This window comes from Urtica dioica, unplaced genomic scaffold (genome assembly GCF_054948205.1).
Source record: "Urtica dioica subsp. dioica isolate 48M unplaced genomic scaffold, U.dioica_male_clone48M_v1_H2 Urtica_dioica_male_H2_contig_46, whole genome shotgun sequence".
Classification (NCBI taxonomy): Eukaryota; Viridiplantae; Streptophyta; class Magnoliopsida; order Rosales; family Urticaceae; genus Urtica; species Urtica dioica.
The window spans coordinates 1-15,522 of NW_028297236.1; the positions used below are offsets into that span (position 1 = coordinate 1).

General features: G+C 34.0%; 1 protein-coding gene across 1 annotated transcript; it reads right to left on the reverse strand.

Moving 5' to 3' along the window:
- Nucleotides 1-12,938: 12,938 nt before the first annotated feature.
- On the reverse strand, nucleotides 12,939-15,080 carry LOC149376196 (phosphatidylinositol 4-phosphate 5-kinase 3-like). Its single transcript, XM_089606574.1, has 4 exons — nucleotides 14,502-15,080; nucleotides 13,736-13,920; nucleotides 13,506-13,643; nucleotides 12,939-13,221 (listed from the first exon to the last, which is right to left on the reverse strand). Exons 1-4 carry the CDS (start codon nucleotides 15,078-15,080, stop codon nucleotides 12,939-12,941), a joined length of 1,185 nt encoding a protein of 394 aa, XP_089462700.1.
- Nucleotides 15,081-15,522: the final 442 nt, after the last annotated feature.

Below are 15,522 nucleotides of genomic sequence, written 5' to 3' on the forward strand. Positions count from 1 at the left end.
GGGTGCCTTGTTGATGTGGAAGACAACCAAAGTTGCTCTTTGCTATTTTGCTAAAGCACAAGTTTAAACTGTTTCATACAACAACATCCTTAAAAAAAAAAGGATTTTTTTTTTTTTTTTTTTTTTTTTTTTTTTTTTTTTTTTTTTTTTATGGCTGTTAAACTGGCAAGTGTTCTAATTATTCTAGTCATGTATGGCTTCTTAGCTACAGAACCCAAAAAGGAAACAATTGCATTTCAATATTTTTATTTCCACGATAAGGGTACTAAAGGAATTTAAAAAAAAAAAAGAATTTGGCTAGTCCATATACTTGAGCAAACCTTGGCTATTTGATGATCAAGTTTTTCTCAAGTGGCCAGTTAATTATATATTTATCTGCAAGTAAAACTATATTTGGGATTAATGTTTAGTATTGTCTATTTATTAGTTTAAGTGAAGTCTCAACTATATAATAGTTTAATGTTGTGATTAATGTCGATAAGAATGCCAGTACGTTAGACTTAATTGTAGTACCCAAACATTCAACATTCTATCTCATGAAATAAATGTGAACTAAATAGTTTCTTGAAGACGGCAAATTTGTGTCTTTCGCTTGAACAAAATTCAGAAAGAAAAAGAAATAGAAAAGGAAACAACAAGGAAGAAAAATTCAGCTGGGTCAACTACCGGATCAGATTCGCCTCCACTTCTTCAGTCAGCTAGCAGCTGTAAAATAAAATCTTTTTCACGTAAAATAATACTCAACTACGTACTTGATACGGAAAATAACTACTTAAGATCATGTTTAATCAAATTTTTATTTTCAAATGGTTATATAAGGGTTATAGATTCTTTCAAATATATCTTTTAAGGAAGAAAAAAAAATTGCTTAAGGAGTAAACAAATGAGCCACGTTTTTTTGGAATCTGTTTGAGCTTGGCCGGTAAGAGCTTTAATCTCCTCAAGCCGACCTTGGCCAATGTAAAAATTATTTAGTTATTTATAGTTTGCTACACTTTTGCGGTTTATAATTAGCCTTATTTAATAAAATTTTAATTTTCTAACAACATTTTACCCATGCATGCAAACACAAACGTGAAAGAAAAGAGAGATCACCATTATTAATGTCGTCGTCAATTTTGTCAGCAGTGCCGTCTTGGTGATTGTCAGTGAAAAAAAGCGCAGTTGAGGGAGGGCAAAATGAAATAGGGACCGCGTCGTAAATGATCTTAGTGGGTCCCACATTTGGAACCATCACAACCTCGGCTCCAGCCAAGTCGTATGACCCGATCATTGCCTCTTCGGTTTCGTCCTCATTACTCTCCTCGCCCTTGCTTATCATGCCTTGCTTGAAACTCCCCATGACCACCTGAAATAATTAAATAAAATAAATCTTAATTTATTTGTCCCAATTTTAATGTGTGAACTATATATATATATATATATATATATATATATATATATATATATATATATATATATATCAGTTAATTAGTTGGTTACTTCATTATTAAGTTGTTTTATGAAAACATTTGAACATGATGATCCGTTTTTTAGAAACTAGAAAATAAGAGAAATACCTTTATAATAATTAAACCAACAACAATATCGCAAAGTCCCCGAAAAAATTATCCAATTTATTTTAGCGATACGACTTAAATATAAGACAAGTGTGACATAAATGTATAAGTGAAAAATATAGCTAAAAAGGAGGGCTTGGTGTAATTAGAAATATTTTTATATTTGGATATAAGAGTAAGAGATCATACTTGGACATCATCATCGGCGACGAGTGAAGCCACAGACGGCCCGCCAAAGATAATGCTATCGGGCATGCACAATGATACACTCAGTTTACCGGTCTTCACTTGAGATCCGGCCTTGGCTAAATAGGCTCCAGTCAGACTAATTATTCAGAACCGTCCCTGAAAAAAAAATACTATTTAGTATACAATTTTTTTTTTTTGAGATTTTCATCATATATATTAGTACATTAACTATTGCTCAATATCGTTATTCAGTTTTCATGCTTCCTAGTTATTGCTCAGCATTACAAATGCTTTTCTCGTAATAACCTAATATTTTACATCAATGTGAAGTTAATTTGTTTGAAAAACTTTCACTTTTTTCTTTAATTTATTTTAGCACCTAATTAATTTAGGTAAGAAAGTCACCTCGTATTTGTAAAATACGCCATAGGGTTGGCGAATAACCGCTGTTGAAACGCTTCCTTGTGCGGAGAGGATACAAACTGACCGAGGACCGCTATGAGCCACCGACATTATCTTACCAATAACATCCTATAATAAAATTATTACATAAACCATATGTTGACTGTAAATTGAAAGTTTATGATATTTTTATTTGCATCACAAAATTATGACAATAACCTCTGTATCTTAAAAAAAATGACAATTACAAACAAAATATTTGACTTATAATTGACGGGAAAAAAAAAAAATTTAAGACATGTAATCTAGAACATTTGGGATAAGCATCAACATATTTGTAGTTTCTTCTTCCAAGCAAAAAAAAAAGGTAATTTGTATTTCATTGACAAAATCAAAAGACGCTATTGCATATAAGATATTCTTCGCACAATTTAATAATCTAAAACGGGCATACACTAGAAATTCGATTTCATTGATAATTTATAGAAGTTATGTAAAACTTAACACACTAATATATAAAATTGTCAGAAATACATTTCATATACCTCTCCAGAGAGTACACCTAAGACATGGGCAGTGAAGCCTCCAGTTGTATCGAGTCCTATACCACCTTCAAGAACAAATTACGAAGTATGGAAATTGTGGTATCAAATGAATTAATATCATTGCATATATTACAAACAAGGGAAATAGTCATTCATTATACATCTCCAAGAAAGCAAAACGACTTCACATATGAACTTTGTAACGCTTTCTAGGTTGGGCCAACATACAAAAATAAATAAGCATGTCATTTTTTGTTAGCGAAGAAAGATAATATTGACTATTTGTCTAACAAATGAGAATTATATGGTAACTTAATTACTATGTCAAAGAATAATAAATTATGGACGTATTATTCTTCAAGAGTTTATGATAAATGAATTTTACACGCTCTAAAGCAATAATTATGCTATTATAGCTACCTGACTTCTATAATAGTCGTTATTTACATTTTCATAATTTCGTGCTTATTTAGTATAATCAATCAAACAAATACCCTTATCTTTAAAAAAACCATTCAAATAAATACCTTGGTGGATTAAAGTTGGCTAACATAAATGATCCAAAACCGAAGACACGGAAACTACAAAGTTGATTCGGATATATAATATATGCATCAAAACATAAAAGCTATATGCAGAATTTGTAAAAGAGAATTCGGTTTAATTTTTTATATATACAAGAAATTTTGCTAAATTATACATATAGGCAGTTTAAATATATTTAAAAAAATTGTGCTTTAACTAATAGGAATATAATGAAACGACTGCAACAAAAAATCAAACTAATGTTCATAAAATTATGAATAATCAATAAAATGCTATTATTAAGTACGACTGATCAAACCAAAATATAGAGAAATAATTCCGATGATGTAAAAACGGATGTGCTAAGAATGTTTTCTTGGAAATATGAAAAATGTCGATTTCAAAAGGGAAACATGTTTAACATAAATACCATATTTAGTTAGTGCAATTCTCAATTTCTTTTTACTAATGAGTAAGAAAATGAAACAATTTATTATTAAAAAAATTAGACGAACTAGCCATGTCCAAACGTTTAGATTGCAAAATAGTCAACCTTTGAGAAACTTTTGCAGAATAGCCAATATGGGTGAGCTGGCAAATCAGACGTGTTTTTCTACCTAAACTGCCCTTATTTTTTTTTAACGTTGGTTTTATATAAACAGAAAGAATCAAAATGAAAAAGTCAATCAATGATCTACTTTTAATGCTTGTTTAACAGAATTTCCACGTTTAATCATAGAAAATATACACGTTCAATACAGATTTAGGTTCTTATCTGAAGAGTCTTATTCATCAATAAACACCTTTAAATCTGACCTCGATTTTCATTTGTTCCACCGAAAAAACCATCCCTAAGAAATGTCGATAGAAAATTTGTCTGTTTCAACAATTACGAATGAAGAACTGTCCCTTACAAGATCTTTGAGTGACGACTTTTCACTCATTGAATAAGGTATTGAACGATTTATAGGTTTTGTTATATGTTTTTATGTTTGATATTTGTACAGGAATTAAAGATCTTGTTTTCAATCATGTTAATTTCTGTTAATTCTTGTTAATTGTTGTTGACGATCTGGTGTTGGTCCTTTGTATTTAATCTGTTTGTATCAGTAAATCGCAGACAATAATTTTTTCTGCCTATTTAATTTGATTGCAACGTAAATTAGATGTTAAATTAGAGTTTTGATTGAAGATTTTTCACTCATTGATTCATGTATGGAACGATTTCAATCCTGTTAATTAACGTTAATATCTGTTAAGTGCTGTTATGTAGGTTTTTTAACGATTTCAATCCTGCTAATTAACGTTAATATCTGTTAATTGCTGTTAATTGACTTTGTTTTTGAATTTTTTCTCGTGCGGTGTAGGTTTGGTTGCGTGTTTAAAAGATAAGCATTTATCACGGTGGATTTGTTAGATATGCATTTATCACGGTGGATCTGTTTTAGTTGGCATTTATTCACGCGATTCCAATTTCATTTCTTTCTTTTTTGGGCGTGGGAATCTTTCAAATATTTTGATTTGATATTATTTAAATGAAGGGCAAATTTGTATTTTTTTTACTGTTAATGTGGTATATTGGCTACACATTAAAAATAAACCAAACATTGGCTATTTTGACAATTACAACGTTTGACTTTGATATTTTGCTCGGGCTCCCTTATTATTACTCTCTCTCTCTCTCTCTCTCTCTCTCTCTCTCTCTCTCTCTCTCTTATATATATATATATTGAAATTCTGTTTAGTCAGAGACAAGATGTCACACACAGAATATAGAATCAATGTATGTGACAATTCATTCTAATGCAAATGACGGATAAACAAATAAATAGTGCACAAATAAAATGACACAAGATGTGATAACCTAGTTCGGTGCAACGTCACTTGCTCTGAAGGGTAGTGTGCGCAGTGAAAAGAGAATTCACTATATGAAAAGTAGTAAACACTATAACAATGGACTTATATGAATAATCCCTACATCAATGACTTTTTCTTAATACTACTCGTAAATTTCAACTCAGGCTTCCCTTGAATCTGAGCTCCCCTCACTTCCACTTTCAAACACCCTCCCGTGTGTACGGTGGATCTCAATATCAACGCACGTGAACAAGCAACCACGCAATTATAGAACCCAGAACAATTCTCTCACACGCAATGGATCAAAAGATGTGTTTCGAGAATTACACTACAAACTCACACATTCAGATTTCCAGTCCATCGATCTTGCACATCTAGAAACATTAAAAGTGTGAATGAATGTCTCAAAAGCTACTAAGAGAGAAGCGCACGGCTTTCATAGTAGACAACAACTGTGGAAGACAATCTAGGGTTTCCTTACTCATACACGCAAAGAGAACCAATGTAGAAAGTATTCCGCAAAATATTCTGGCATTTCATGAAACTTGCCAAAAATACAATTATGGATACAGCGACAAAGATGTCTCAACTTATCCCGAAACATATTATCAGACATCTTGCTAAACAAACTTTTAGTAAAAAATAAGCCAACAACACATGTACCAACATATACATACACATGTATATATGTATGTATATATATACATATATATATATATATATATATATATATATAAAGCTGAATTTTCGGTTAACTTCAATTAACCATTAACCGAAATATACGGTTAAAATTAATTGTTAACCGAAATTGTAAATAGTGCAATTAATTGCAATTAATCGTTTTAACCGAAATTGTAAATAGTGGGTAATTGTTTTTTTTATTGTTTTTTAACAATATCAATTAATCTAGGTTAATAGTTTTTTATTCGGTTAATATTAACCGTACTGTTAATTTTTACCGAAAATTCAATTAAAATTTTTTCTTTAACCGAAAATTCAGCTTTATATATATATATATATATATATATATATATATATATATATATATATATATATATATGAACCCCGATATCGAAAAATTCCGATAACATATGCCTAAACCATCGTAGTAAAGGGTATAAGCTCAATGAAAAGTTAAATACCCATAAACTCAATATTATCCTTCAAGGAACACCAGAAAAAATCGAATCTCATAATAAAATAAATTTTTGAGGGATTTATAAAAAATATTAAAGAACAACAGAAAAAAAATCGAATCTCATATTAAAATAAATTTTGAGGGAAATATTAAAATATTGTAGAGGAGAAAAAAAAATTAATTTAGCTTAAATTGACAATATACAAGTGATGAGAAGATGCGACCAGGGACGGAAAATTTGAATGCACATCAATAATTTTTTATTTTTTTTTTATTTTTATAAGAACTACAATGTCTATGACTATAACTAAGTTCAAGAAGAATAATGAAACAAAAAATAAACATTGCTAAGACGGAGATATCAATGCCATAAATTTATGGAAAATATGTATGCCCTGGAAAATTTAATACAAGGTACAAAATGTATTGTTTTTAATGAAATGTTAGTCCATGTTAAAGGTAACAAACTTCACATTCCTTTTTTTCCGGCCTTATTATATATGTAAACGGTTTTGAAGGCTGTCAATAACCCGAGAAACGCCAAGTATATTTCATAAAATATATATTAGGTAACAAACTTAAATTTATTTATGGAGAAACATTAACTAATTAAGCCGGCGTGAGTGCCAAATATAATGTTAATTTTTTTTATTTATTTATTATTATTGAAATGTAAATCGACTCTTCAAAAGCGAAACCTTCAACCTCCAAGGACCTAGAATGGGTGAAACTACCTATTTACTGTGAGGTCTCCTCTTGTGAGATGCATAAGTTTAGTCCCCAACTTTTGAAAAAGTCTCTTTGTTATTGAAATTCAAATGGTTTCTTTGTAATCTGCGCTTAATGTTTACTATAGTCATACATTATATACGTGATGTAAGAATAAATTAGTAAAAAAAATGTGCATGAAAGCTACATTGTTTGCGTAATTTATCGATGAATTAAAACGATGCATATAACTGAGGTCTACATGCATGTCTCAAAATACAGAAATAATAAAAAAGAAATATAACATTACCAAGGGATTCCATGAAAACGGGTTTTTGGTCGCTACCCTTAGGCCTCCCTCTACCCCTCTTCTTATTGACAAAGCTGCTCACGGCCGAGGTTAGTGGTGAAGGCATGTCAATGCCATCTCCAAGGTACTTCCTAGGCCGGCCTGGCTTCCTTCTCTTTCTTTGCAACAAGCGGCTCAGAGAGAGTCATCGTGGAGTACTTGTTTTCCTCAGGGCTCGTCTATGTTAATGGCAATGACTGCCTCGGCCGAATTGTTTTCCTCATCCATGATAGAGACGGCGGAAGTAGGATTTTTGTTTTTGTTTTGAGTGGGTTTGGAAAGAGAGAAAAATAATTATTTTCCGGATTCAGATTTTCGGAAGGTTTTTTTTTTTTTTTGTGAACAGTGAATACAGATTTATAAAAGACTTGGCCTTTGAATATACCAATCACTCCACTCTTCGGAATTAAAGAAATTAAAGGGTCTTTCTAATACCTTTAAGGAGTTTTTTTTTTTTCCTCTTTTTGTTACAATATTCATTTCTTATTCAGATTACACATAAATACAATGTTAACATATTCTCAAAATTTTAGATTCTGAATTTTTTTTTTTTTGGATTCTAAGATGAATGAGATTTACTAAATTAATTAATACTCAAGATTTCTTTATATTTACTTATGTAGGATTTTATTGTATTTTCAATTATTTATTATCCGTTTTTCTTCTTTTTCCGTTATGTTGTCATTTTCTGTACAAGTAATTTCTTCTTATCACAAAAAATAAAAGTACTTGGTTACGTCAACAACAAAAAAAAAACCGAAAAAGTATATAAATAAAAGATTAATATATAATTTAAAGTTAAGAAAAAGGTCAATGTTAAAGTATAATAAGGTTATTAACTATGACCAAGGAAAAGGAAAAACTCCGGAAAGATAAAATCAAATTAAATTTCTTTACTAGTTTCGGATTTCATAATCTAAGGGGAAAAAATTATGCACTTTTATAATTTATCAATGCTCCTTGTGTTAGTAACGGTCAGTCCAACAGACAATGTTTTTCTTCACACAGAAAAAGAAGGAAAAGTACATAAAAAAATTTAATGAAATAGTGATCCTCTTATGCGTCGTAATGACTGGTGCTCTCGCCTTTACTTCAGGCCCGCTATTATCCCCTACATGTCCAAAGTTGTGATACTGACGCAGGTGTCACATTGGTTGGCCAGTATAGACGATGACTCTTTGCGGTGGTGTGTAGAGGCGTACCTCGAGAAAATTTATTGACGTCGTGGAAGTTGTGTTTGCCAAAAGCCTTTGTTAAGCGTGTCATTATCTCATCCAGCCCCGGTGGAGGCGAAATGTTCTTACATATGGGTTCAGACAACTATCCATTTATTCTGAGTCAAACCATATGTTGGATGCTGGCCGACTCAATGAAAAATCCCCTAGATGATCGTAAATGAGACTCGAAGAAGTCTATGCTCTTATTATAAACATAGGACCCTTCCAGGGACGATAATCGTCAATTGTAATTTTATAAATTTTGTATTATATAAAGTAGTCAATTTATGTAGGTGTGGCGAAACGGCTCACTCATCCAATCATAGTTTGGCTTTTGATATCGTTGAGTTGGCATAGTTTTAATTTGGCATAACATTATAATTTGTTTAAGACTTTATGCAAATACTTGTCTAAGACATCCAGGTGACTTAAGTCACATATCATTCTCGCACTAATTGAACTAAAAATATTATATTTTTAGTTTTGAGATTTTTGGAGAGATACGATTGAATTTAGTTTCGTAGCTATCTACATGGAAAAGATTTGCGTAAGATTTCGTAGTTATCCTTAAAAAAGATTGTGTAGGATTTTAGTTTAGGTTAGCAATTGTTTTAGTCACACGCCAACTTATTCTTGAACTTGCATCACTACTTTGAAGATTGCTTCATGAACAACAAGCTCAAAGAATTACTTTCAATTGTTGTTCTTTATTTGTTCAGAGTAGTTTAGTAACCCGTTATGTAAAATCTATTGATCTAACTTCACATGTGGCTCTATTCGTGAAAAAATGGCAACATCTCTCCACTTTTCAGGATTATGACAATTAGACTAGAGGCTTTTCTCCGAATCACTACCACAACTATCCATATAAGACAGCTCTTTAAAAGAAAATTCAAATCGTGCAGAAATTGCCTGCTAGGATTTGTTGCCTACAAGAAGATAATAATGTAAAGATGATAACGTATGTTAACTAGTACTATGATGATTTTTTTTTACCAAGCTGCTTATCATAGTACACACACACTCACTCTCTCTCTCTCTCTCTCTCTCTCTTTCTCTCTCTCTCTCTCTCCCTCTCTCTATATATATATATACATATATCACAAGGAAATTCATCTGTCCATGTGCATGTAATCATACGCTATCATACGGATATACGGATATTATGATAAATAGCTTGGTCAAAATTATCATAGAACTCGCTATCATCTCCTTTACATTATTTTCGGGATGTCCTTACGCATTGGTGACGACAAAGGAATAAAGTCATATAAATAATTTTGCAGACGATAAACTCAAGAAAGTTGGTAAATGTGTAAAGTTAATGGTTCTCAACCCTCTCGAACACCGATCTTGCATTATTCTTGTACATGGAGTTGGCAAACCTTTGTACGTCGCTTTTTGTTTTTGCTTCATCCTTTCCTCTTCCTTGCTCCAGATATAACCTATGGGACGACGACATAGTGCTTTTTCCTAGGTCTTCCATTTGTATGAATTCATGCTTGGTATTTATTTTCGTTGATGAGCCTGGACAATGAAGACTTCTTGGCTTTACATAATTGATGGGTTTGATGTCATGGATTCTCAGATTGGGTGCATCCTCATCGCCCTTGTGGTAGTCATCAGATTTCTTGTGATCATGATCTAGACCCTTGAGTACTTGCGGGGTTTCATCTAAAGCCTCTTGCTCGCCTTGCATGTCATTAACGACAACATCGTGCCCTCAAGACCTTGCAACCGGCTCCTCCGTTGGTGAGCACTTGCCTCATAGTGGTCTATGTAGGTGTCTTCTAAGACCACATGAAGCGTGGAGTGGAATGACACCCGAAGTTTCTCATCTAAGATTTTTTGGAAGTATAGCTCACACTCATGTATCAGACGAGAAGCGAAGCAAACTAGATGAAAAAAGTGGGAAGTACATCTTTATTGGCTACGAAATAAACTCCAAAGGCTACAAGCTCTACAGTTCAGATACAGGAAAGACAATTATCAGTCGTACTGTCATCTTCGACGAAGAAGGAGAATTGGATTGGAGATCGAGCAATGAAGACTTTAACTTCTTTCCATAATTTGAAGAAGATGATGTGGAACAACCAGAGCAACCTAGAGAAGATTTGGCTACCCTACTGACTTCACCAACTCTGAGTTCTCAGGTGAAAGGGCTCCACACTTTAGAATTCTGCAAAAGATTTACGAGGTAACCGAAAATCAAGACAATCTTACTATTTTTTGTTTATTTGCAAACCGCGAGCCTATGAACTTTCAAGAAGCTTTGGAAAAAGAAGACTTGGAGAAATGCCATGGATGAAGAGATCAAGACGATAAAGAAGAATGATACATGAGAGTGAGCTTCACTTCCATGAGGACATAAGGCGATCGGTGTGAAGTGAGTCTACAAGGCAAAGAATAACTCCAAATGAGACTTTGAAAGGTACACGGCGAGATTGGTGGCAAAAGGCTACAAACAAAGAGCCGGCATCGACTATGACGAGGTATTTTCTTCGGTTGATCGGCTAGAAACTGTTAGACTAATCATATCGTTAGCAACTCAAAAAAATGGATGATACATCAAATGGATGTCAAATCGGCATTCCTAAATGGGATCCTTGATGAAGAAGTCTACATTGAGAAACCACAATGCTATGAAATCAAGGGAGAAGAAGAAAGAGTCTTGAGGTTAAATAAGGCGCTCTATGGATTGAAACAAGTACTAAGAGCTTGGAATGCTCGAATTGATAAGTACTTCAAAGGAATATACTTCATCAAGTGTCCATATGTATATGCACTCTATATCAAAATTCAAGATAATGATATATTGATTGTATGCTTGTATGTAGACGTCTTGATCTTCGCAGAGAGCAATCCAAGCCTGTTCGAAGAATTCAAGAAAGAGATAACGAATGAGTTTGAAATGACTAACATTGGATTCATGTCTTACTACCTCGTTATTTAAGTGAAACAAGAAGGCAACATAATCCTAATCAGTCAAGAAGGCTATGCCAAAGAGGTGCTCAAGAAGTTCAAGATGGATGACTCAAACCCAGTCAGCACGCCAATGGAATGTGGAATCAAGTTGTCAAACCACGAGGAAAGAGAAAATGGATCCAACACTCTCCAAGAGCTTGGTTAGAAGCCTACGATACTTAAAGTGTACGAGGCCTGACATCTTGTATGCAGTCGGAATTGTCAGTCGACACATGGAGCATCCAACAACCACTCATTTGAAGGCGACAAAGAGGATTCTTCACCATATCAAAGATACAACAAACTTTGACTAGTACTACTCTGTTTCTAATGATTACAAACTCCTTGAATATATTGACAGTGACTGGGGTGGAGACATAGATGACTGAAAAAACACAAGTGAATTTTTGTTCTACATTGGAGATACATCCTTCACATGGATGTCGACGAAGCAACCGATTGTCACTCTTTACACATGCGAAACAGAGTACATAGTTGCCACTTCATGTGTCTGTTATGCGATTTGGCTACAAAACTTTTTGAAGGAGTTGAGTTTGCCACAAGAGGAGCCGACTAAGATCTTCGTGGACAACAAATCAGCAATAGTTTTGGCAAATAGCCGAGTCTTCCATGATCCAAGTAAGCACATTGACACACACTATCACTACATTAGAGAGTGTGTTACCAAAAAAGAGGTGCAGTTGACGTACGCGAAGATCCATGACCAAGTAGCTGATATCTTCACCAAGCCTCTCAAGCGCTAAGACTTTGTCAAGTTAAAAACTTTATTTGGATTAGAAAATTAAGTTTAAGGGGGAGTGTTGAATAATTAAATTGAGTTTGCGCTATTAAATTTGAGTTTAATTATTTTGGGCTTAGTCATGTAGTACTTTTGGGTCATGTTTATAGAAAAATCTTGTACTGTTTAGAGTCTCTAGATTTTTCTTAAGGTGTTAATATTCTCTAGAATAGTCTCGGATTTCTCGACTTGAGGAATCTCTAGAATTGTGTTTCTAGAGTTATCTTTATAGTACTATAAATACATATGTAATCCTACAATTTTATATCAAACCAAAATAAAAAGTTCTGATCTCTTCTACAAAGAAATTCACGTACTTCTCTACTTTATATTCAAGCCACCAAATTTCCAAACAATTTTAGTAAGATACTAAGATCACCATGTAATGCATCGCCTTTAAATACAGCTATTATTCTATAACCCGCTCTCTCCAAATACAGAAATACATTTGTTATTCAAGGATACGTACAGCCAGAATTTACAATTAGGGGTACCAAATTGCTTTAAAAAATTACTCTAAATTCTATAAAGAGTGTGTAAGCAATAACTAATTATTCAAGGAGGCATATATGAAGAATCATACAATTTTGGGTTTAAAAAAATCTAAAAAATTATTTTTCAGTAGTTGGAGCAAATATCTCGTGGTCCTAAATTGGCTCCGCCACGCATATATATGTACAACGAGGTCAATTTTGTTGGAGGAAGATAGTATGAATGAAATCCTGAAACCTTTTGGAATAGAGTTTGGGGTGAACTGCAGAGATGGAAGTGGGATGGAGTTGCAAGGACTTGTAGGCATGTTCAACCTTCTTTGTGATATCGTAATCTTGGAGTATGTCAATTATTCCAACGTTGAGGACTACGTCAACGATTTCATCACCGTCCATGGATATGGCTGACGTGTTGTTGCTGATCACTGACTTTGACACTCTCTCAGCCTTCCCTCTCAAGTTAGCCCCCAGTGTGCTCCTGCTAAATAATATATTATATCTCTTGACCTGACTTTAAATGAACAATTTACCTGCATGTATTTTGACTCTATACAACGTGCCAACATGTAAGACATTCCAAAACACAAATACATCTGAATCTATAGTCTAGACCGAATCAATGCTTTCTATATACAATAGTCTCGGTTGATTTTCATCTTTTCTGGCATCCCAAATCTTGCATCTTGTATTAATATTTGGTAGAATATTCTCTCTTGGGACGTCACTAATTAGTTGAATTAATTGGCAATGTAGTAATAGTACCTCTTGGTAGTAGTCCCAGAAGAATGTGCAAGTGTATCACCATCGTCCGAGTTCTTGGTGCGAAAGTGAACGCCGATTAGAAGACTGTAATCCATTATCCGCTCGGCCTCCAAGAACTCGCAGTCTCTCTCGATTTGCCTACCGTGGATATGAAAAAAAAAATCTAACAATAAGTCAAAACATACGGCTGATAATAAATAGAATACATTTGGTGACAATGAGAGTATTACCAAATAAGCTGTTGAAACCACGGGGTTTCCAGCCGGAACACAAAATCTAGATCCAAGTCTTTGAGTGTGGTGGCTTCATCGATTTCGCCACTAATTGTTCGGCCATGAGAAGAGCCTTTAAGGTCGAATCGTCTGTGGATGCGGTACACTGAACTAAATATGTTGCCCATCACCACAAAACGCGTCTGCTTTCAACCATCATTTTTTCAAAAGATTCACATCATTAACATTTATAAATCGACGACGACAGTAAAGCAAATATAAAATACAAAGAACAAGAACACACAGTAGCATTGGCGAAACCAGGAATTGCAGTCAGCGGTAAATTTGAAAATACAGTTATAAAAAGGGGTCTTAATATTAGTCATATTTACAATTTCATATTGTTATATAGTCAACGTTTCGTAAATCTTAGGTAAATAACCACGTTCATGTATTTACACGTATAAATTAACGTGAATACCCCACCCTTTTATTTTAATAAAAAGGCAAACAAAAAATGTCACGTCATCTTTATGGCTATTTACCTAAGATTTACGAAACGTTAGTTATATAGCAATTCCAACATTTTAGATGGCTAGTTACCTACTTTTTTTTTTGTATAAAAAATCATATAAGTTCATGCTATAAAAATTTAGAGTAACATTATATAATTCTTAAAAGTTCAGGCGGGCATGTTCCCCCTAGTCCATAACCGGTTCCGCCAATTTGAGCATTTTCATTGTGGCTTAAATAATAAGTGAAAATAATCAATCATTATTCAAACCTTGGGGCCTCCAACGGGCTTGACGCAGTGAAGGCCGAAGAAGTTGGTGAGCAGCGAGTTTTTGTATCGCGAGACGTGGTGGTAGTAAGTGGGAAGCATCCTCAAAAGCACCTTGAGGTCGGACTTGTCGAGGGTTTTGATGACGAAACGTTGGTCGCGTGTGAGGAAGAAGAAGCTTCCGCTCTTTCCCGGGGAATAAGACGAGGGCACGAGCGCGTGGACGGAGCGAACGTAGTCCCCCGAATCGAGTCCGAACAAATGCCTGAAATAGGTGAAGGCCACGGGGCAGTAGTCTTTCCACTTGAACCCGTCCGAGTGGAATCGCGTCCACACCTTCTTGTGGTTGGGATCGAAGTCCGCCGAGCTCAGCTCGTCCGACTGCACCGCGTGCTTTCCCGCCGAGTGAGTTATTCCGATTTGGACCTTCTCCATCAACTTCCACTGAGACCGAGCCACATCGCCGTCTTGTTGTTGGTGCTTCTTTTTCTTCTTCTTCTTTTTATTCTCATTATTCGTTTTCCTTTCGTCGGAATCCACGACGAATGTTTCCTTCAGTATGGCTGCAGTTAGCTGCTGCATTTTCAACGTCCGGTAATACTAACAATTTGATTTTGAGATATTGAGTCTTCTTGCTAGCTTGCTTTCAAATATTAAAGATGTGTAAGAAAAAGCAAGTCATAACAGTCTGTCTCTTGTACGTACGTCGTGCTTGCACGATCACAAGTAGCCCTTTTTTTTTTAGTTTCATTTTCTTACCACAATTTGAGAGAGAGTTACAGAAATAAGATTTTTTTTTTCTTTCTCTTTCTTTCTTACATGTAAAAGCCGTACAACTAATGCAGATATAGTACGTGGTCATATTTTTAAGTGATAAATTGAGAGTTTACTTTCTCGTTTTCAAAGTTTTCTTCCGATGATATGTTTGAAGATTCCTCGGTGTTGGATGGGGAAAATGATTCATTTTCAATTATCTACTCTAATAAGAGGTGACGAAATATATTGAACGGACACTTGTTAATCA

Bases quoted from the DNA above. Each gene is read 5' to 3' on its own strand.
- LOC149376196 (XM_089606574.1), bottom strand. From the start codon at position 15,080: ATGCAGCAGCTAACTGCAGCCATACTGAAGGAAACATTCGTCGTGGAT. The intron at 13,921-14,501 runs GTTTGAATAATG...GGTTGAAAGCAG, and splicing joins AGCCCGTTGGAGGCCCCAAG to ACGCGTTTTGTGGTGATGGG. The intron at 13,644-13,735 runs GTAATACTCTCA...TATCCACGGTAG, and splicing joins TGGTTTCAACAGCTTATTTG to GCAAATCGAGAGAGACTGCG.